The sequence below is a fragment of the Ambystoma mexicanum genome, chromosome 14, assembly GCF_040938575.1.
Source record: "Ambystoma mexicanum isolate Mex_15411 chromosome 14, UKY_AmexF1_1, whole genome shotgun sequence".
NCBI classification, from domain to species: domain Eukaryota; kingdom Metazoa; phylum Chordata; class Amphibia; order Caudata; family Ambystomatidae; genus Ambystoma; species Ambystoma mexicanum.
The window spans coordinates 179,093,884-179,118,380 of NC_090940.1; the positions used below are offsets into that span (position 1 = coordinate 179,093,884).

The 24,497-nt window shown below is 46.2% G+C and overlaps 1 protein-coding gene across 1 annotated transcript in view; it reads left to right on the forward strand.

The window, feature by feature from the left end:
- Nucleotides 1-23,537, forward strand: part of SYNJ2BP (synaptojanin 2 binding protein) — a 250,113-nt gene extending 226,576 nt beyond the window's left edge. The window contains exon 4 of the mRNA XM_069638866.1: nt 22,134-23,537. Coding sequence (XP_069494967.1) covers nt 22,134-22,277 — 144 coding nt within the window. The 3' untranslated portion in view covers nt 22,278-23,537. The remainder of the gene's footprint in view (nt 1-22,133) is intronic.
- The last annotated feature ends 960 nt before the right edge of the window (nt 23,538-24,497 follow it).

Genomic DNA, 24,497 nt, shown 5'->3' on the forward strand with positions numbered 1-24,497 from the left:
ATGTACCGACCTTGCAGAGGTGCATTACCTGGATCGAGGACCTGACTACAGAGCGCTATTTGCCGCAATCTCGGTGGCATGCAGCGGACCTGGCGAGACGGGCCGCACATAAGAGTGGAGCGGCAGCCCATCCGCTCGCCGGATGCTTGTAGGGGGAGAGCGTGGTGGGCGCACCCTGCAGTAAAATGAGGAGCTCTGCTGCTGTGCATAGAAAAGCTGGGTGGGTCCTGCTTCCACACATAGTGGGTGTTCGAGGTGGGAGACGTGTGCTTGCTGCTGGGAGCATGTGTAGTAATGAGATGTGCAGAAGGTGTTGAAGCCTGCAGTGCGCGTAGATGCTCCAGCGGAGCGGATGCTCCGACTGCCCTGCCTGGGCATGTTAGATTGCCTGCTGGCCTTCCCTTGTTCTTGGGTGGAGCCCCAGTGGTACCTACTGGCAGAGTAGATGCTGTGCCTGGTGGGGATGCCTGCCAACTGAGGAGTATTGTAGAATCCTACTGGTTGTGGAGCGCTAGCCCTGGCTGGTCCTATACTGCTGATGGCTTGCAGAAATTAACTGGCACACATGACGAAGACAAAGGTACACCAGAGACCATCATGACTCCTTTAGGTCCGAAGGGGCCCAGAAAGACTCCCTTCACATTGTGAGGGCGGGCTGCACACAGATGGTGGCTCCCGTTGGCAGGATCAAGAAGATGAACTGTCGGCGATTGCAGATCTGCACACTTCCATTGAGTATAAATTGGAGATAAAAATGGATGTGAATTTACTACGGCAGGATGTGCATTTGCTGTTAGCCTGGGTGGCAGACATTGAGGATCAGCTCACAACCACTACGGCCAACACTGAGACTCTGAAAGCGGTGGTGGAAGAACCGGTGCAAAATAATATCCTAGATTGGGCCTGGAAAGCTATCTCAAGGAATCACTGTGTAAAGGGCACATAGGCCGTTGGCGCGTCACCGCATCCGGGTGCGCCTCCTCGCCCTGTTATTGCACGTATCCTTAACTTCCGGGAACAGGAGACAATACTACAGTTTTCTAGAGATCAAACGTGGATCATGAGTGTTGGCTGTTTACCCAGACTATGCACCTCTTGTACAAAAGAAGAGGAACACGTTTGTCCCGACCGAAAAAACGGCTTTGCAATCTTGGGCTCCGATACATGCTAATATACCCTGCAGGCTGAAAGTACTCTGTAAGGGCAAATCATTATTCTTAGATCACCCCATTCAAGCCAACCAATGGATGGACAAATGAGGACTGGCACTTGGGCCAAAGAAGATGGCAGATGGCCATAGTAATGACTGAACTGGGTGATATCAGATTGAGCGAGTGGGTATGTGACCTATCCTGTTCTGGATACTTTGAACTGATTAACAACCATGTGGTACGATACTACTGAAAGGGGATTTCTCCAAAAAGTCGTGGGAGCTGGACCGAAGATCTCCCGAATGGAACTCAAACTCTGATGTGACGCGTGCAAGCAGCTAGGGGTGTCACGGTATTAGTTTTATGACGGTACAATAACCTTCTTGCCAAATGACGGTATATCATGGTTATCGCGGTATAGAAGGTGGAGTTAACTAATCTTAACAAATATTTTCTAAAAGCTCATAAATTGTCAGATTTATCATCACAAACAAAACCAGGCACCCACGGCAAGAATTGGGCTTTTCAACATACTTTCCGCTGAAATGCCACCCCTTGCTTCCAACAAACACATGTGTGGAGAGGAGGGGGGGGAGCCCTGCTGCGACTGGCAAAGCAAACTGAATAGCTTATCTTAAGTGGTCATTTAGGCTTTTAGCTCCCCCACTGGCTACTGGTGAAGATGAACATGTTGCCATCTTGATGACCTGCATGCCACAGATAAATGAAGTCCGATGGTAGTATACGCTTGTGCGCTTACACGCACACATGCACACGCACTCTCTCTTTACGTTACAGCCTTTAGTTCACTTCTGGGCCAAAAGGTGTTCAGTAATCACGGCCATGTTACCCTTTGGTATGGCAGCAGGGAATACCCACAGAGATGAGTACATTTTGCAGTGTGACTTATTATATGTAAATTCAATGAAAGAACCAGGGAAATCCCCCATTGTCATATGTTAAGAAAACATTATCCATTATAAATATATAAACCCCAAAGCCGCCAACCCAAAGTCCCGGGAGGATAGCTCTGCGGCAACGTGCGCGCTTTGGAAGCAAGACGACACGAAGCAACACATGTTCGATCCATGGGTCCGCGCTTAGAAACCTAAAGTAAATAAACGAAAACAATTTCTTTAACAGCGCCTTCGATGCCCGCAGGCTGTGTGAGCGCTATAACAAAAAAAAAGTAAACCCTTTTCCTTCTTGGCACTGTAGTTATTCTTCGTATTGCTAACATATTGATTTTGTGTCAGGCACGTGTGGTTTATGGAATGGCATTAAAAACTGCTCAAACTGAAACTACTTGGCACATCCAACAGTGTAAGACCAAGACTGCGCAGCACTTGCTTACTGCAGCCTTTCCAAATCAGATTGAAAAGCACACTTAACGGTATGAACGGTATAAACAATGTGTTATTGTTTAATTAAGTGGTTCACGGTATCACAATGTTACCACAATTAACAATGTATCAAGAAGCTAATAAGCTTCAGTCGCCCAGTTAACAATGCTGGTCAATAAATGAGCACCACACACCGTGCGTAATAATAAGCAGAATAAGCAGTGCTCCGATACCAGAGGTTTCGTAGCGCTACATAAATGCTAAATTATTGTTATAATTATTATTTAGGCCAGCAGCCTGTTCTGCCGTAATCGTGGGCAGTGCGATATTTGCTACTGTGTAAACCTCGGCCATACCCACCGATTCACCAGTGGCATACAAGAGCTGATAGTATCTGCTAAATACCTTAATTGTCGACTGAGACCTCCAGTTTTCACCACATTTGTTGTTAATTTCTGTAATTTTTTGCCTGGGTCTCTTGTTTTTTCCATACCCATGCCAGCAGCCGGGCTGATTTATCCCCATCCCTGTGCAGTCTGGAGACATATGTGCCCTAGTCAAATTTCCCAAGGCGTTCCCAGGTCTCAGTGCACACTATGCGCAAGGGTAGCAAGGCCTCTTCATCGGGACCCTCCCCACCACCCGCCCCCACAAGTTCCTGTATATGGTCCTCCAGGTTAGCCAACTCAGAAACTAAAGTTTGCCTAATACCTCCCGCCTTGGCAATTTGCCGCATACCACCACCTTCAAGGCCTCCCAAAGCATACTCCATCTGTCCACACTGCCAGTATTGACCTCTAAATACTTATTATCACCTCCCCCAAACGGCACTAGAAAATGTCAGACAAGGCATTAACCTGTTACGCCACGTCAGAATTGGTGCGGCTGTGACACTCATAACACAGTATGGACACCATGCGGCGCAGAGTAATGAGAATAGCACCTACTGTCCCTATTGAGAGCCTGCCTAATATCCACCAGGGAAAGATCCTGTAGCATTCCTTAGCTGCTGGGAAGGGCAGCAATCCAACTCCGGGTTCAGTGTGCAATTAAAGTCACCTCCCCATACCCAGAGAAGCCCACGAAGATGCGTCAGCCTCTTGTACAGAAAAAGAAAGAAGGTGGATGCATTATGGTTCGTTGCATATGAGTACACAATACAGGCCTCGCTATTTTCCATGCATCAGCAAACAATCACCAGCCTACCTTGGTTGTCTGTTTCAACTTTGGTCAACTGGAACAGTACCTACCAAGCTATCCACACCAGAACTCCCCTAGCGTACAGAGTATGCTTAGGCATAACCAACACCACCCCACTTTGCAACAATCCCACAAGTCCCCACCCCCAAATAGGCTAGTTAGTTTCTTGCAGTAAAGCTATAGTAATCTTATTTCTACGTAAAAAGGAAGCAATCCTGAGTCGTCTCATGAGGACATGCTTCGGACGTTCCACATCACTATCTTGAGTGTTGTCGTACTTCATGAAACAAATACCCTGTCTCCGTCTGCCACCCATCCATACCACCAGCTGGAGTCCCCAAACAGCCACCAGCACACCCCAGTTCACATCCCTCCCCACACCCAATACACAGGCTGAGGCACACAAGCATCTCATACACCGAAAATAATCCTCGAGACCCGCCATAACCGCCCAACTTTAACAAAGATAAACCAGGAAGAGTAATAACCATAACCGCCAATATAAACAAGTGGCTCAACTGTGAAACACTGTTCAAGGCACCCCTCCCCCACCGACCCTCAGGACAGATATGCTCCAGAGATCAACAGGCATAAGGGGATCAGTCATAGCGGTATCCTCCGTTGGCGCAATCGCCCCGGGGTCGTGGGCTGCTTGTAGGGATGTAACTGTATTACGGTATACCGTTAAAGATACCGTGAACCACTTAATTGAACAATAAAACACATTGTTTATACCGTTCATACCGTTAAGTGTGCTTTTCAATCTGATTTGGAAAGGCTGCAGTAAGCAAGTGCTGCGCAGTCTTGGTCTTACACTGGTTTTGTCCTGAAAAGAAATACATCATTGAATTTACTCCAGTATATCATAGATGGGTCCCGAACACTGGATGCCCCTTATACGGTTGTGTCGCTGGATGCCATTAAGGCATTTGACTCTGTTTGCTGGAAATGTTTGTGTGATATAATGGGCCTTTTCAGAATCGGGGAGGCATTCTCTAGGTGGGTTAACTTAATGAACAGAGCAGGTGGCTAGGGTGCGTACAGGTGGACCGATCTCCTCCTCCTGGAAGATACGTAGGGGCACTAGACAAGGTTTTGCCCTGTCACTAATGTTACTCATATTGACAGGGATAGCTGACAGTGTTTTTGAGTTCTGAGTTCATGGATGTCGGGTTACTGGTGGACGGCACGCGTTGCGTCGCTTGGTCTCGTTATATGCAGATGATTGCCTCCTATACAAACACAACCCTGCAAATATCCTCCCCCTAGTGTTGGACACTTTTGTGACCCTCGCTGATAACATCTTTAGTATGGAGAAATCTTGTATTTTCCCGCTAGCTAGGCTGGACTTGATTCTAAAAGGTTTTTTCTGGGGCAGGTAGAGATGTAGAATTGCTCTAAATGCACTGAGGTTGCGATAGGAGGCCAGAGGGGCCCAGCTCCTTGATTTGAGTTATATTATTTGGCTGCTCAATCGCAGCACTTAGCTAGATGGCTGGTAGATGACTTACTAGATCCTTGATGCTTGGTGCCATGCAACTGATTACTCTTAAGGAGGTCCTGTTGATTGTTGATAGCTGCCTCCTGGAAAAACCTTATCTTTTAGATCTTGCGATGTGGATATGGAATGGAACAAGAAGGGTCATTGGCTTAGCTTGTGTTCTCTCCAAACATGCCCTTATCTGCGACCTTGAAACTGAGATAAATGTTATCTGTCATTATTCAGGAGATGGGGGGAGAAGGGCCTTGCTACTTGGGGTGATGTCTTTAAAGATGGGGTGTTCAGGGAATTTTTGAAGGTAACTGATGAATATGGTATTAACGTGGGACAATTCCTGAGCTATATGAGGCTCACTAAATTTGCAAAAGAAAAGTGGCCTATATGGCCGGTAGAGCCTAGAAGTAATAATATATTGTCCACGATATACAACCTGAATGACGGGTGGAAACGTGCAACAAACTTGTATCAGAGTCTTGTGGCGGGAGCGAGTATTCGTGTCTCACAAACAAAAGATGCATGGGAGATAGATCTAGGATGTGCGTTGGATGAGAAGCAATGGGCACAGCATTACTATTCACCAAATAGGTCTCAAGAAATGCACGGCTTTGCCTGTTGTAACTGAATGTATTTTATCAAACATATATGACCCCACATGGAATTGCACGCTTTAACAAGAGGGGCATCCCCAGTCTGCCCGTGGTGTAACGGTGAGCTGGCAGATTTTTTCCATATGTTTTGGCTATGCCGAGAGTGCACACCCTTTGGCTCCAGATTCAGGAGGCCCTGGAGGAAGCAGTGGTGACCAGCTATAAATGGACCCCTGTGGAATATTTACTTGGGATATATTCCCACCCAGATAAGGTTCAACGCATAGTTAAGCTCATGGATTTGGCGTGCATATTGGCCAAGCAGAGAATTGCTATGTCGTGTAAGTTTGGTGCAGGCCCTGGATATAGCATATGGCGGAGCAACATGTTGAAATGGTCTACAGCCGAAACAGCAGAATAGTACAGAGCCCTGAGGAGAGGTATGAATGAGCCTGCCACGAATTTGGAAGCTTGGAGGGCCCTCTTGAAGGTGATGTTCTGCTACTCTGACGACAGACCCCCTTGAGAGGCCAAAGACCCCTATGCAATTGTTTGTGATGCTTTATAGGATGCCTATTTGAATGGCCTTGTGTTTTTCTGGAATTTACATAGTGCTAAGCCCAGTGACAGGTGTGCGCCCTGAACACCTGCCCATTACTTTGTTTTACGCATGATAGCTGAATGACCTGCCTTTTTATGCCCATGCTACCTTTCTGTTTGTCCTGTTATTTGTTCTTTTTTTTCCTTTTTTGTGTTCTTATATTGCATGTAATTGCCTTTTGTGTACGATTACTCCATGAGCTGCTTTCGGAATTTAAATAAATGATTGCAAAACAGGTGCTATCTTGGCTGCATAGTATCCATATTTCTCGTTTTAAAATGGGACCCATAATATTCTGATTATTGCCTTACTAAATACAACTTGCAAGAGCTTTGCAAAAGTGCTCCTTTAGAGGCTTACCGTATGCATGAATGAGAATGAAATACTGTTTGACTAGCCAAACAGGTTTTAGGGCAGGAATGTCCACAATATACAATTGTCTGATCCTAAGGTTCTTTGGACAGGTGGCCTTGAGGAAAGGTCCCTTCCCTTTCTATGTAACTTTTTTGGATTATTCCGCTTTTGAAAGGGTAATTTGTGTGGTCCATTTAGTCATTAGATGGACAGTGAACATGCTGGGGATTAAAGCAATGGTGTGTTTGCACCATTTCCTTTAATCTAAACATGGCAGACTGATTCAGCTCTGGAGCCTGCTAGAATGTTTCCTCCTGAATTGGGCCAATAATATGTAAAGTGGATGGTCTATGCAGACGACTCGAAGGGGTAAAGGTAGCCCCCACTGGGGGCTTGAATAACTGGTAGGTAGTTTGTTACCTTTTCAGTAAGGGCCCCATGTAACACATTTTTTGATTTTTCAGGCCATCCGAATTGCTAGCCGGACAAAATTCAAAAATAAATTCCTCAGATCTTCTCCATCTTGATATGGTTGCAATACCCCCTTGGATAATGGGGGTTTGGTTTGTAAAGCCACAAACTGTTCTAAGCTTGATTGGAGGTGGTTTCCGGCTTGTATCTGATGGGCGGCCAGTTGTGGCAGCACATATTTTATTGAGGTCATATTTTCAGCGGGGTTAGGAGGGATTGAGAGTTCCCTCTATCGTACCTTTTGAATTCTGAAAAATAAATGGTCGCACCATCTTCCGAGGAGGTTCCAGGACTTTCTAGATTTTCGGGGCTTGATTCGGATTGAGAAGGAGACCTCGGAGCATCAGGGTGTATATCTGATGCAGAGGGTAATTCAGCTTTAAAGAAAAAAGGTTCTGGAAAAGGGGGGCTCAATGCACTAGGTCTAATAAAAACCCAAGATGGTCTTACTTTTAGGACTATTCGACCCCACTGCTGTATGCTGTAGTGAGAAAGAGGAAGGGTATCTAATAAAACTTGGTCTTGAAAGAATACATCTTGTTGGATGATAGGGATATGGATTTGGAAATACAGAGCTTCTTTAATGCTGCAAGTTCAGCCAGAGCTCTGAATTTCAACAAGTATTTTCTCCCCTTCTGGTGGTTTCACAATAATCAGCATGGGTTTTCAACTTTAATCAGTTCAGTAGAAACCTGCTCCTGAAACCATATGTAAGGGAGGCATGGTATTACAACTATGGCCATGACAAAAGAACTACACGTTTCAAAACCTTTATTGAATTCTTGGGGTTTGGGAAAACTCGTACTTTGCCTTATAGCTAAGATGGGAGGAGTCTCTACCATCAAATAATAAAACAGTCTAAGACAGTCTATGTCAAATCAAAATGGCCTATACTAGCAAAACCAAATTCCTGCCCTACCTCTTATACAAATAGTGGGTAAAAGGGAATGTGTATGCAAAGGAAAGTCAGTGTTAAAAAGGATCAAGGTGGCTGAGTCAGCTCTCCTCCCCACGGTGGACAGCATGGAGTAAGGCAGCCCCTGTAGACGGGATGACACATATTGGCTAAGGTTATTAAAAAAAAAAGGCAGTTCAAAATGTGGGTCTTGGCCTTCCACGTTAGTCATTTATTTTCAGTTCAACAAAAGTTCACGTAGGTCTCCCTCAGTCGGGCTCGGACCTTGCAATCACAGCACTTGCAGGGGTACCCTTCCCCAAGCTTCATTCACATTCATTAGGGGTTCCCTTCCCCTAACTTATTTCATGTTCCTGGTCTCCCTCAGTCGCGTTCGGACCTTTCACTGATGTCAGACTTTCGAATGTGCAAGGCTTTTTCCATAGACCTCTGCAGGACCACTTCGACTTTCACTTTATCTCTCCCTTATGGTATTTTCCCCAGTGTCTCTTGGTCTTGGTAGTTCCACAACACAATCGGCAAAATTCAGAGAGCCCTTTCTCTTAAAGCAATCAATTATTAACGTCCCTTTTCAACAGGATTTATCTTGACCATTGAGCATTTCAGAGTTCGTTCACTTGCCGCTTTATAACAAGACATCCAACATTTCGCGGAAACATTTGAGTAGTCTACTTCCTTTCTCCAGACCACTCTGCTACTCTATCACTGGCTTCACAGATATCGGTAACTTAAAAGTTTACTACTGGTTTGCTTTCTTTCGCATATCAACATGCATGCAACCTTCAATTGTGAGATGCACAGCTTCAATCTTTCCTTGACACAAACCGGCCTTTCATGTCTTTCGCGAACTCACCGAGTGTGTGCATTCCTTTCTTGTCTCTGTGGCTTTGATTCACGAGTCAAGGTTGATACCACAGTCTTGGCCTCGCCTTCCCAACTCTGTCATTCACCCGTGAGGGTCGCTGTTGTCCTTGACACACAATGCAGGCTGCTTCTTGTCTGTGATTTGGCTTTCTCAGCATATCCTTCATGGTTTCCTGGAGGTAAAGACATCCTGCCGGGACCTTCAGGATTTCCCTACCCTTCGCTCTGGTCCCTCGATTGGTCGTCCTGCTTCAGTGGGTGCGCTTCCACCCCGGAAGATTTGCTCCTTCTCGTGTCAAACCTTGCTCAGTGTGTGTCTCCATGTTCCGCCTTTTACCTGTGTGGGGGGAGCTAATAGTATGTGATGTGATTAAGGTCAAATGCCTGACTTTGCCAGACCTTATTAAGGGGACATGTCCAATGAGATGTTGGCCTTTTTACCCAGTCCTCCTCTTCCTCGGCCCAGTGTTTGTGTAAAAAGGGAGGGGGAGTTGGAAATACTTTCAAAATAGAATGAGGTTTGGGCACAGGAAAGGGGGGGGATACCGCATCTCACCATCAGTTGCCTCACCCCAAACCCCAAAGATCCCTCACCCAGGTGATCCTCCCGCACTGGTCCACCCACAGGGACTGGATCCAAAGGCTATGGCCGTACCCTGGCAACCTGAGAGATTCCTGGGGACTAGTAAGTAAGACACCCTTTGGTTTCTCACACAACATACTGTTAATCGATACCGCTAATAAGTTAGGACTCCACAGTGCAATAAACCCTGTGGCCTCTTTTTTGAGCCAGAATGCCTTAGATGTTGATATAGCTAAAAAGAAGATAATCAGGGTCATTACGAGTTCGCTGGGAACAGTCACACCAGTATTACCGTCTCTGGCAGGCCGGCCGCCGGAAATACTGGTGCATTAGAAGTCCTCCGGCACGCGAACCCCCATGCTGGAAACGGTAATACTGGCATGACTGTATTACCGGCATCTGCATCTTTCTGCCAGTATTACTGGCAAAAATGTGCTGGTAATACCGATCTCGGCACCCAAACTGCCTTAATTACCCATGCTTGAATTGGCGTCACCGCCGGAACTGGAAGATCGCCGCGGCCATCTTTAAAACTCAATTCACTTTGAATCTCCCATTTCTTGCTGCCATCCACCGTGACTGAAGCTTGGAAATATGTCTGGGAGCAAAAAGGCTCGAGTCTCGGACGTCTGCCTGCGGAAACCGAAGTACTCAGAGCTGACTGCAGTGGTGGACACTGTGGTGAAGCATGCTTAGGCACTTTGGGGCTGACTACAGAAGGACCAGCCAGAAGAGGAAGACGGCCATCTGGATGGAAGTGACAGAAAGGGTCACAAACGGGGGCACTGTCACCCGTACGCAGAGGGACTGCCATAAGCGGTGGGATAGTCTGTGCCTGAGGGTCCGCAACCTCATCTCGACACACAGGAGGGAATCTACTGCCACCGGAAGAGTGATGGTGGCACCCCGTCAACCTCATGCCCTAGGAGGAGAGGTGCGGTTCCACCCTGCCCATGGAGGGAACAGCAGAGGCAGGAGCTGGTGGGACCCAAGGTGATGGTGGTAAGTACAACAAACCCGATGTAAAGGCAAATGTTAAGTCCAAATACATACATCCCCAGGTACACAAACACCTAATGGGCAAGGGAACGGGTCTAACACGTCAGTCACAGCAAATGGCCAGATCTCGCACACATGCCAGGGGATGCGGGTAGATGTAGTCATGCACAAGCACTGTTGCCAAAATGTACAGCCCCACACATGGACACATGATGAACACCCATGTGTTCCAAGGGGAGAACCGGACTAGCATCGTAGGCCCACCGCACACACAACAAGCCACCTTGACAGAAACAGTCAATGTGCACTCCCATCACCCACATGTAGACGTGCACATCGGAGCCAATAGACCAAAGAAGCTGTATGACAAGAGCAGGACACCAACACAATGTAGCATGAGTTTAATGCAAGTCCGCAGACACGACTCCCAGAAGATGAACAGCATGCTCATCTCTCCCCAATAAGCACACAGTCCTCCAACAGCTACACTTGGATCATCGTCATCAGGCCCAGCAGCTACAGTCAGACCTGCAAAGCCACACCACTCGGCAGCAGGGCAGGGCTAGTGGTCCCTCGCAGCCACCATCAGCCCCCCCACCTCCAGCTGCGCCAGCCCCATCACCATCATCGCCACCCACCGCTGGAAGTGGCACATCAGCAGTGCATGTGGCTTTTGCCATCACACCTGTGGTCAGTGTCCCCACTGTCCCTTCTGTGCCGTACACACCCCAACAGGAAGCCATCATGGCAGGGTCACCACTGACGAGGAGCAGGAGGCGGATGAGGACGCAATTGAGAATGGCCACAGTGAGCTCTAAATAATAGCACTCCAGCATCTAGTGGAGCTGAGACTCATGCAGGAATGAGTGGAAGAAATTCCATAGAACAGGGTAGTTGACCCATGTTCATTCTCAGAGGGACTCCCACACTCCTTTTCAATTATGCAGGAATACATGCAGGCCTTCTGCTGCAGGAGTGCCAAGTCTCGAGGCCATGCCGCTGCCGCCCTCTTTGCCCGAAGAGTGTGTGAGGGCAACAAGATTGCCTCTGCCACGGCTGAGGCCATAAACCATTCAATCAGATTGACCCTGGAACACGTGTAGGGCTAGGGGTCTGATACACCGACATCGGTTACCACCACCGAGAGCGCCCAGTATGGCAGCCCAAGGCACCGCTCACAGCGACTCAGGTCCCCAAAGGAGTCTGCTAAGAGTCTCGTGCCAAAGGGGGGGCTGCAAATGGCACTGAACACCGAGTTAGTTCTTCACTGGGTGTGTTGGGCGAGGGGGTGCTTGGGGAGTGGAAGATGGGTGTAGCTGGTGTGTGCATTTACATTGGTAATTAATGATGCACTGACGGGACATTCCTTTTTTCCAAACAAGTCTTTACTGTGATGGTGCATGATAACTACAAAGGTAGTACGGGTTGTGCAGAGTGGAGGGGAAACTAAAGTTCTCAAGCATTATTTGGCAGGTCATGCGCCCCTCCCCGGCCTTCATGTGCACGTGCTTGGGCTTGGCTGGCACTTCATCATCAATCATCCTCTGGTGAAGGAATGTCCAGATCTGGCGGCAGGGGTATGTTGTGCCTGGCGCAGTTGTTTTGCAACATTGCACAGGCCAGGTCTATCTGCCCCACCTTCTCTGACCTGTACATGAGCGCGCTACTAGACCGGTGTAGGCCTCTGAAATGTGCCTTCAAGGCCTGCTCGATGGTCACCCGGGTCCTCACATGAGCCCTGTTGTATGCCACTTGCTCCAGCGTCTGGGGATTCCTTAAAGGGGTCATCAGCCACGAAAGCAACGGGATCCAGCGTCACCTACAAAGGGTAAGGACACAGGTGCGAGTAATGATGCTCGGCACTGGTGTTACCTGCGATGGCAGCATCTCAATGGTCAGTCTGTGCACGCATGTCCCATGTCTCATTGTGCCATATTGTTTCATGTGCCAGTCCTTGCATGCGTATTGCACTTCTCAAGGGGGGGTGCAGTCTATTGAGCCAACACCTGCTCACGGCCAATGCTCATTGCAATTTAGTGTCTGACTGTGAGGGAGGCATGCAATGGGGGTGGAGGGGGTTTGAGCCTGTGAATTGCCACCATGCATGGTACCTGACAGGAGTCTGGATTGCATGTGCAGTTGGTTTGTGTGGCATCCATGATGGTGTATCATTACTTATGGATGAAGTGCATGCCACGTCTGATGGCAGGGTAGTGTCCCTCAGAAGTTGTTTGGCAGTCTCTCATCCTATGTATGGGGGTATGTTTGGGTGCCTCATCTAACGGCCACGCTGTGGGCAACATTGTTTTTTGTGGGCTCTGCACCTTGCCATAGGCCGATTTCCCCAGTGCTTACACCAAGTGTGTGTGGGCCTGGGCCGCCTGTTCTGATTGATGTCATTGGATAGGGACGGCTAATTGTGCATCACTGGACTGTCATTTCCTGTGATTGTTCTTCTGCCTTGGTGCATTCTGGTACCTGCAGTGCATTGCACGTGGATGTCCTGTTCAGTTTGAAATGGCCTGGTCAGTGACTTCTACATCTCCAGCCATGTGCTTCTCCTGTGTGTTGTAGCCTGTCAATTGATTGGTGCGCTGGTGGGTCCTGCATGTGCAGGGTGCTTTCCGGACTTGCATTTGTGACATTGTTGCCCTCTAATTTTTGCCTGGCACTCATGCTGCAAGGTAGATGGTATTGTACATGTACTCACCCAACATCCAGGCCCTTTGTCCTCTGTGATGCTCCATGTAGACCGGCAGCATCCTGTTCCCATTGCATTGTGGGTTGATCCTGTGAATCGGGCACAGCAGTGCATCATAAGGTCGGCGTCACAGGTGAGCTGGGCATTCAGGGAATGGAACTGCTTCCAGTTCCTGTAGACCTCCTCTGAGGCACGGGGGGCACCAGCCCAACATGCGTGCATTCCAATGCTGCTACCACATTGAGCATGTCCGCAATTGCATAAAAGCAGGCCTTAGTGGCTTTGAACTGCGTGGTGCGGAGGGCGATGTTTTGGCCCACGTGGTGCAGGAGGGCCTCCTGTACCAGCAGTTGGAGAAGGCAGGCTGCAAAATGCTGTGCAGCTGGCTCAGAGTGCTGGAACAAGTGAGTGACCAGGAAGTGCAGGACTGACACCAGCTTTACTAGCGGTGGTATGGCTGACCTGATGATGGTCGTGCTCCCAATGTCTGCCTGGATGTGGGTCAGGAGGTCAAGTATGGTCTCCCTGTCTAGGCGGTACAGGGTTAGTATCTGCCCGTCAGTGAGGGCCCAGGTTGTGGCTCTTGTGCGGGGGATCACTGCATGCCTCCTCGTCACCTGCATCCCCATCCTCATCATCCTCCTCCTTCTCTCCCTGGCCTCCTGTTGCCTCTGCTGGTACTCCATTCCCTGCAGCTTTAGATTGGCATGCAGCGCCTCTAGGCCCATCCTTGCAGCAATGACTTGCAGCATATTTGTGTTGGGAAGTGTTCTGTGTGCATAGGGTGCATCTGGGTGGATTGGGTGCACCTGTGGCCTTCCTTCACTTGTGTCCATTTACCGGCTGCTCTGAGGTGTCTCCACCTTGGTTTTGCCGGTATTACCGGCAAAGCCAATCTCGTAATATGCTGGTGATACCATCGTGCTGGTATTATTGGCGCAGGTTTGCGGCCCATCGGGTATTTTCCTTGCCGGTATTAAGAGCGCCAGTAATTCCAGATGAGGTGATACTGGCGCTGGTAATTCTGGAAACTGTGTTCCGGCAAACTTGTACTTGGCTGCACTGGTGAATGTGCCAGTAAACTGTATTACCTGAACTTTTACTGCATACCGGCAAACTCGTAATGAGCCTGAATGTGTTTTAATTAAGCAATAATCCCTGAGCCGGCCTTGGGGGAATTACCTGACTCAGTAATGCTCCCCACGCCCTCTCCCACGAGGCGATTACTGCTATTATTACTGCTGCCCTTTGGACCGGTGTACTAAAAGCTGTTTTCTTCCATTCTGAAAAAATCAGGCGTTTCGGAAAGGAAGACAAAAGGAAGAAAAAAAGGGAGCTGCGGAAGGGGCAACTAAGTCCATTTTCCCTTTCCATGGCAGCCATGGAAAGGAAAGAAGAGAAATACGTGTAGTCCCTTCTGTGGTAACTCCCCTGTTCTGGGCCTACTCATTGGCTGGGAGGCTGCCAATCTACCCTGCACCCACTCGCCGGGTACAAATGCCAAAAAGCAAATTAGAAAAGGTTTGTAGGTACTAAGAGAATTGTCTGCCTTTTCAATGATAAATTGAATTGGAAGAAAAAAACATTTTTATAAGTAACAGAGCACTCAAGTTAATGTCATATCTGAGAGGTGTGATTGCTTTGGAGGATATTCCCTTGGTACCGATAAAAAAAGTCTCTTTATGGAGTGGAGATTTGGTGGAACATGGATAGAATCTGGCTTGATAAATTGGAGTGACACTTATGCGCTCTGGGATTATCGAAGGGCACCTCGGTTCAATATCTTATAGCAGATTTAGGCACCTGTTTCTTAATTTGCTCATGCTCAAATGTGCAGTGTCTCATTATTAAAAAATCAAAAAATCCAAGTAGTCTTATCTGTTGCAGAAGATGTTAGATGATGATCATTTGGGTGGCGGGCACTTATATCCATGCAATGGATTATGTCAAAAATAGAGGTTCTGACTACAATTTATTAACCTGGCACCAGTTTATCTGTTGGCGGGCAGTTTGCAGAATTTAAAATTAGGGTAAGGCGCTGGGATATGATGGACACTCTCAAGGTTTTGCTATGGAATATTTGCATGCTCAACAGGTAGATGAAAACCCATTCATTTATTTGTATGTATTGCCTAGTTGATGAGCAGTGCAACACTTTACAACAGGAATGAATGGCATCTTCAAAAGGGTAGTGCAGAAAGGAAGATGACTTAATAGTCATTCGAGTATTGCAGAGTCTAATCTACTTCATCTAGATCTGATCATTAGCCACTATAATGTTATTGTTTAAAAATGTTTGTGTGGAAGACACAAATCATCACGCCTAACTCTAGGGAGCTGTATAAAGATGTCATCAGAGTCCCTTTAGCAATACCAGTCATTAGCAGGCACATGCCACGTGATAGCTTGAACCAGTTCTGTCTTTTTGTTAAGTGAGACTGCACTGTAAGTACTCTATCTGCTTGACATGACTCGCTACCAATATAAACCAACGTGCTGCAACAACACTTCATATTAATGCCATGCTTAACTAAATTATCCCTCTTTGCGGCATATACTTTGGATTAGGGACAGTTAACTCTAGATGGCACGTATGCATTTTAGTGTACTGTGCTTTAGAATTGTCAAATCTTGATAGTAATTGCATTTCGGTTGCCTGTCCTAGTAATTGCATTTCGGTTGCCTGTCCTAGTAATTGCATTCAGGTTGCCTGTCCTAGTAATTGCATTTAGGTTGCCTGTCCTAGTAACTGCATTTAGGTGGCCAGTACCCCAAGCCAACTACAACTGCCTACTATGTATCTACCACTACTCTTCACAGTTCTACTCAGAACCATCCTCTATTTGACCACCATTCAGATCTCGATTTTTATCCAGCCACAGACCCAGCTACCTCACGGAAGTGCACCCCAGGAGCAAACCAACATGGCCACCATTCCTTGTAGCCTCCAACAGCATAACCTAAGACTCCACGCCAGACTCCCAAGAATTCATGACCCGCTATCTAAGGCCAAACCCATCTCCAATCACAATAGGCACACCACCAACACCCCACTACACTTGGATAACATTGGCCAACACCGACTACAACTCAACAGTCGAATCTTCAGAGATCCCATCTCCCCCCCAAAATGCCAACACAAAATCCAGCCGCCTTCTATCCCAACCACCTTACCTGGATTAAAAGCCGCCCTAATAAACGCCCGCTCCATGGTAGCCCATGCCACTGAAATAGCGGACATCATCCAAAATGAGAACCTAGATATCTTGGCCATCACAGAATCCTGGCTGCAACCCGCAGCTGGTCCAGCTATCATGCTAGCCATCCCAGATAATTACACTCTTATTTGCATGGATCGCACCATGTCGCGGTGGCCTTGCTATAATTATCAAAAATCACCTAGCCCGAAGACCTACCTCACCCCACAATACTAACTCCTTTGAATCCCTCACAACTAAACTCACTATTGCCAACAACCAAACCATTACTTTTCACATCATATACCGCCCACCAGGCCCCTTAGGTTCCTTTGAGGAAGACCTTATGAACTTATTATCTGACAATCTAAAAAATTCTACCCAATGTCTCACCTTAGGCGACTTCAACCTTGGATTCAATGACCCACGTGACCCCAATGCACTACAAATTAACAGCACCCTCGAGGAACTAGGATTTTCCCAAAAGATTACTGATCCCACACATATCAAAGGAAGGACCCTCGATTGGATTGCCGCACATAACTGCCCAATCACCATCACTTCTATAGAGTCTTTGTCTTGGTCCGACCACCACATGGTATCTTTTACCTTAGATGCCACCACACCCACCAACAACAGTATCCTAGCCCCCACTGCACCCACTAGAAACAAGAGAAATATTACCCCTGAAAACCTCTTCACCCTTATTCTACCCACCCTAAATTCCATCTCAGATCAGACTGACCCTGCCTCCATGGTAGAAAAATACAACAAAGTGATGCTGGCCTCTCTGGACACCATCGCACCACTGAAAATTAGGAAGAGCAAACCTCACCAACATTTAAACACCTGGTTAACTCCTCTACTGAAAGACATCAGACAAAAGAAACGCCAAACTGAAAAAACCTGGAGATCAAACCCCTCCGACATCAATAAAAAGAACTTGATGAAATTAGCCACCCTCTACAAAAAAGAAATCATCCTTGCAAAACAAACATCCTACAACACCCGTATCACCCAAGCCAAATCCAATGCCAAAGAATTATTCGCCATCCTAAAAGAAGTAGAATCCCCTATCCAAGCTCCCCGATTCATGCCTCAAGGATAAAGACTGGTGCACAGGCATACAAAATGCCCTTGCTAATAAGATTACTGTGCTTCAGGCGAAGATTCACAACAAACAAGCTTCCATAACCATCCCCAATACTGTCAACATAGGCACCCCCCTCAAGACTACTACGAATCCATTACCAACTCCGAAATCCACTCCTCCTACACCTGCCACCCCGCCCTTCCATTTCCGCCAAAGAAGTCGAGAAAGTCATCCTCGCGCTCAAACCCTCTAACTCCCAGGGCGACCCATGTCCAGCCCAAATCATAAAAGACGCTGCTCGTGAACTCTCACCCTTCGTCACAAAACTCATTAACGCCTCCTTCACTTCAGGTACCATACCTAGTAATCTGAAACATTCCTGGGTCCTCCCCCCCTCCTCAAAAAACAAACCCTGGACCCCTCCATCCCCACCAATTACCGCCCCATAACCACTGTACCGTTCCTACTGAAAATCCTGGATAAGGTAGCCTACCTACAAATTCAGCACCACTTGGAACTTAACCACCTCCTTGGAGTCCGACAGTCCGGCTTCAGACCTCAGCATGGCACTGAGACTGCACTCCTAGTCCTCAAGGCACAAATAGACACTTGAAGAGATAAAGGCACAACCTCACTCTTACTACTCCTCGACCTCTCTGCAGCATTTGACTTGGTGGACCACGCAATACTTTGCAACCACCTAGTCACGACAGCCTGCTTCTCCCACGAAGCAGTCGCATGGATCCAGTCCTTCCTAGACAACAGGACAATGCGAGTTTTCTCCCCTGTAGCAGCTGCAGACCCTGCACCTATCTCATGCGGCGTACCCCAAGGATCATGTGTATCTCCTACCCTCTACAATATTTTCACAAAGCCCCTTTTCGATGATCTAGACGGTCTTGGTATCACCTACACTAACTATGCAGATGATACACAGATCCTCATCCCTCTGACGGGAGATTATGACAAGGATTTGGCCTTTGTGAACAGAGTCTACCTCATCATCCAGGCATGGATGGCCTCCCACGGTCTATGCCTGAATGATGACAAAACTGAACTCCTCATTCTAGGCACTTCTTCCAACATAAAAAACTAGGCCCCAACTACGACGCCTTCACAATTGACAATAACATCATCACTGTGGCCAAAGTAGTTAAAACCCTTGGCTTCTATATAGACTCTACCCTCACCTTTGGCAAACAAGTGAATGCCATGGCCTCAGCTACCTCCTACACCTGCAAGCTAATCAGAGCAGCCAAGCCTTTCCTCTCAGCTAACAACTGTGTCATTCTAGCAAGAGCACTAATCCTATCAAAACTAGATTATTGCAACGCCCTCTACATAGGCAGTAACAAATACATCACCGCCAAAATACAAACACTCCAAAACAATGCCCTGAGAGCCGCCCTAATCTTCCCTAAGAGCGCCCATATATCAGACCTCAGGAGATCTACTAACTGGCTCACAACTAAAGACAAAATCCTCCTCAAAACAGCTTCACTGACACACACATGTCTCAACCACGCAGCCCCGCAATACCTCATAGATAGATTCACCAGACAAACAGCCTCTCGCCCCTTAAGAAAAGTTAACTCCAACCTTCTGCTAGTACCCAGATTCAAACTTACCAAATCTGGCGGGAGCAGCTTCGCTGTCAAAGCAGCTCAGTTTTGGAACTCCCTTCCCCCTGCTCTAAGGGAAGATCTCCCCTACCGGCAATTCAGATACAATTTGATTCAATGGCTAAAAGATCATGATGTCTAATTCTCACCTTATTGACTTCCAGGATCTTGCGCATATTTTGTATACTTGTTGTGCCTTATTTATGCCATACCTGCACTATTATAACTTACTGTATATACCTTTGTGATTCTGTAATACCTGTATTTTTAAACTCACTGTATACCTGTGACTCTCCGACAATACATACCCACAGCAATGTAACCACCGCTGTACCCCCATTTCTAATCTGTAACCTAAGCTGAACAACCCTCTTTTGCCTTCGCGCCTGAATACCCTGGGTCTGGTGCGCAATATAAATCAAACAAACAAAACAAGTGTTTAACATGCTGAAATTAGGCACATGCATAGGGCTAAAAAAATGTGCACTTGCCACAAGCCATTGGCTAATGATCATTGACTCTTGGTGAGTAGGAAATGGTGTGTATGCGTAGAATTGACGTTACAAGTGAGTTGTTATGGGTCGCTAGTTACTTGCTGAAATGTTGACCCCTAAATCATGCTTATTATAAGGACAAGTAAACTACAAGTCCAGAATTCAAAGGGTGGGGGTGGGGGGAGTGTTGGTTGAAAAGCGAGGACTATCTCAAGGGGGGTCTCTTCGAAGCTTTGATTCTTACCTGCCAAGTATTTACTCTCCATTACATTAGGTAGATTGCTGTTGTGGCAAAACGGACATACCTACACATTTAATACTGTTAGAGGAATAGGAATAGTGCAATCTCGCAGCACGTTTAAGCACTGCATCTGAAATGGGACATCATGTGTATACTTGTAGTCAAACAAATTTCGACTCGAGCACCAGTGACTAATCAGTATGGAGGACGAACATCTCACAAGCAGTTAACAATAATGATGCTAGTTTGCTGCTGGATATATTTTTCATAAACCTAAATTATGAATTTACTGCGAATGAGCAGAGATAAAATATCTAGGCACATTCATATTTTGCTAGTGATGCGACAGTGAGATGTGCTGTACAAATGACATTTGACTAGAGAACAACATGGTTTTCACAGCTGCCCACGCGTCGCCAATACAGAAAGCAGTGTGTCAATTTAAATTGACATTGGAGATTTATGAAGTATACACTAGTAATAGGGAAGACATTGCTTACAAATGAAGTGGTTGAAGGCATACTTGGGTAAGCCATTTCTCTTAAACCGAGAGCTGTTTTACAGTTAAAATTAAGCCATGATCTTTCTGCAGAGTGCTTAAAAGCACTAATAGAACATAGTATGATGTAGCTGCTTGAAAGGACTTGCTCATAAATATCCTAGCGGGGTGCTTTGGGCAGGGAGGGGTGGGTGGTGCATGAGAATATCCATAAGGATTAATATGGGTGTGGTCTGTGAAAAGGTCGGTAAAAAGCCAAACGGCCACAATGTGTGTCCCTTCTCACATCCTAGCTCTACTCGTATGTCAATAGTTTTGGCTCATAAGTGGTGCTGGAGTGCCACACAATAGCCTAAATTATAAATGGTATATGCTGTTGCTTGCCTCCCAAGTTCATTTTCGAATTATGTAGCAAGCACCACAACGAAATTCTCTATTCCTTGGTTTCCTTCCTGCTAGTGTGTCCCTGCACCAGCTGTTGTGTTTGGGCACAGTGCTATCCGATACTTCTCTTGTGATTCTTTAGACAGGATGTTGGGAAAGGTTCGTTGATATGCAAAACCATTAATCTGCTGTGGGAAGGGCCTCCAGTGGTACTTTTTGGAAATCCGGACGAACAGAACTCGACTTTAGCATTTTTAAGGGTGGGGAGGGGGGGGCCAGTTGTATTCATTGGGCATTGCTACTCTCGGACATTTAGTGCACATTCTGAAACATTAAATTCCTGGTTCAGTTCAGTGGAAAGGTAAGGTCTCGCGATTACAATATCGACACTTGTTTGTTCAGGTTGACCTTAAAAAGATTTTCAAATTGTTTATTTTTCTGCGTTATTTATCGTGCCTCAGCATTTAGTCTGTAATATTTAATGTATAGAAAGTCTTTACTAGCATTACAATGTAATATTGTACTTCCAAAAACGATACTTAGTAATACTGCAGTTGTGGTGATGCTTCTAATGCCTAGTAGAGCTTCGAGTTTTATAAGCCTACAAGTTGCATTCCTTCTTTTAACCACAGAAAAGATATGTTATGCTTTTCCAATTCTGCCATCACAAGATGTGCCAGCATTAAACGTTGCTGTGCAATGGTGAGATTACAAACGAGTGTGCGAGCCAGAACGAACATGGGTCAAATACCTTGTTCTGTGAAATTTCCTCCACTCAGGAGGGTCTACAACAACGCTTTAGCTCCCTGCACAGAGGAGAAATGTCCATTTGCATATCCGTCTTTGTCCCACCCCAATGGTGAGATTTATTTGTGTGCATAGTATACTTCATCTCCTTCTGTTTTGATCGACAATTGAAGAGATACTGTACTTGTGGGGAGGCCTAACCTTTGTATAGTTCTCTCCTAGGTCATCAATGGAAATCTAAATGAGGCTTCTCAATTCTCTAAATAGTAAAATGAAGCTAGGATTTCAAGCTCCAAACAATGAATGTATACGAGAAAAGGGTACATGCAGTGCATTTCAGCACATATTATTGGCCTGTTCAATTTTCAAAAGCCTACTGCAGTCTACTATTCAGTGGTTCAACAAGCCAAGCCCTCTTTGTAACTTTAGGCCAATTAATTCAGCTCTTTAATCGTCCCTGGCATACCAGGTTGTTGAAAGTGCCAAACCCCAATCCTTAATACTGAGCCTTTATTAGATTGTCTTTTTCAAAACTTCAGACATTTCTTTACAAGCACACTTATTCTATTTTTTTCTGGTTTCCAGTCACAGGTTCAGAATGGGCCATCTGGTCATCGAGGAGATGGAGAAGCAGATGACCCTTCTCTAGCCATGGTTGTGATACCCACGGTGTTAGCCGTGGCAGCATTTACCATATGGGCAGTACTGAAATATCGGCAGAGGATGTGAAACATTTCAGAACATAAACATATATTTATCGAGTCAAAGATATGACATGGAAGGAGAAGACGTCTACCTGGACAAAGGCTTCCCTGGATCAGTATCTGTTGTAGAGTTGATGCAGATTTATTTTTCTCTGGCACGAAAGGGAAAGACATGTTCTTGTTTAGTGATTATACACTAAATGAAACATTTCGATTTTGGCCGGTTTTACAGCATCTTGCATCAGTTTGATTGTGCTTTCTTTCCACAAATGATAGGTGCTCGCTTGCTCAGAATCTATAAACCTCAATCACAAGGCCTTAAGTGGGTTTTTTTGCAGGGTTTGTGCTCCAATTCCTTTAATCATCGTCCTGGGGTTCTGCACAGGAGTGTAGGCTGAGAAGGGTTAGACAGTTTTACAAAGGATTGTGAGGGAAGAAAAGGTGAGTTTCCACAACAGAATGCATGTAAGAGGCATTTGGGAACGGTAGCCACACGTAATTTTCATAGGGCAGAGTGTTCTTCTGGTTAACCAACACGCAGGGAGATATGCAATTGAAGAAGGTATGGTTAACCAGCACGCAGGGAGATGTGCAGTTGAAGAAGGTATGAGCAGGGGATTATAAACCAAGGTTATGAAAAGTTAACGTTTTGTTGATGTTCCTGTATAGAAAATTAATTGAATGTGGAATATCCTTACAGAGCTACAACAGACAACTATGTAAAACCAATGATAAGTGATGCATGGGAGAGAAAGACTGGTTTCTTGCCTTCTACATCCAGACAGTTGGGAATTCAGAACCTGTGCCATCTAAAGTAGCAAGTGTGTTTAGTGCCTTTTATACGGGAAGACTGCCTAAAGGGGCAGTGGGACTATGGATCGTGTTAAATGGGGCAAGTATGTTCTAGTAGTGGCGCTAGTTCAGAAGGTTGTTGTTAATCCCGTCTCTCCCAACCTGTGTGTTTTCAGGAAAGCACTACACCCTTTCCATCTATGCTCCAGCAATTGAATAATAGTTTGTATGCTAGTCAGTACAGGTAACGTAACTCTTTCCTTGTTTTTACGGTGCATAGCTGGTTCTTTGTAAATAGCAGCAAAGACATTGAAACACATGACATCCTTTAAAGCAGTAGTCATATTTTTATTCAGGTTTGTCCACTATTATTAAAACATCACATCTTGAAAGTGACCATATTTCAATACATTTGGCAGTGTACAATATGGAGCAATATCCCATACAAAGACATTCATTGTTAAATTAAATTAAAAAAGAATGTTGAAAACTACTCTGGTCTGACTGCCTCTGTGTGCTTGTTCTATTAAATTGGTCATTGCATAGTCACTGATCAAATCCTTTGCCTGCTAGAGATATTTGTGTACCTGATGACTATTGCGGGAGAGAGTGATAAATACATTTGGTTGAAGGGGAACAGCAAGGAAATGTCTTTGAAGTGGACTTCTTGACCAGCAATACATTTGTTCCCACCCTTGTGAAGTCCTCCATCGCCCACTCCCTTTAAATTTTCTTTATTGCAGCAGACTTTTAGGCCTCCCTTCCCCCCCATTTTTAGCTTTGCCAATTCTTGTTCATACTATGGACCCTTACAAGCAGGCGTAGTACAAATTGGACTATAGGACGCTATCCAGACGGGGGATTTGGGCCACAAACAAAAGCTTGTGCACAGCAGATTGAACTGGTGAGGACAATGAAGTGATCAGAAGTCATCATGGGGGTGGAGATCCAATGTCTCTCAGCTGGTATCAACAGACTGCAACTAGTCCTATTATGTCATGAGCAGAAGTTGACGTAGAGGACAGATATGGAGAATGAACGGAATCCTTGTTTTGGCATAAGGGGTCATAAATGTGGCAGAAAGCATGGCAGTAGAGTTATAGATCATTCCCTGGTCAGGTTGATCAGTGCTCTGGAAAAGTACATGGTCTGGAGGACGGCTAAGGTCCGTCAGGTGGGGGTAACGTTTGGTGCAGGATGCTGCGTTTCCTTGACTTGCAAGCCAATGAAGAATAAAGGTGCTTCTGTTTGCCATTACCCGAAATTAATGTCTGAGCCTGTTTCTTTCAACAGATCTGGTGCCGCAGCTCAGACCTGTTGTGCAACGTGGTTGCATCACCAAAAATACAGATGGCCTCCTCTTGAACACTCCAGTGCATGATTGATTAAGAATACTGGTTAAAAACTCCCAAGGCATGGTTGGGAGCAGGTTGACCATAAGTGGTGAGCTTGC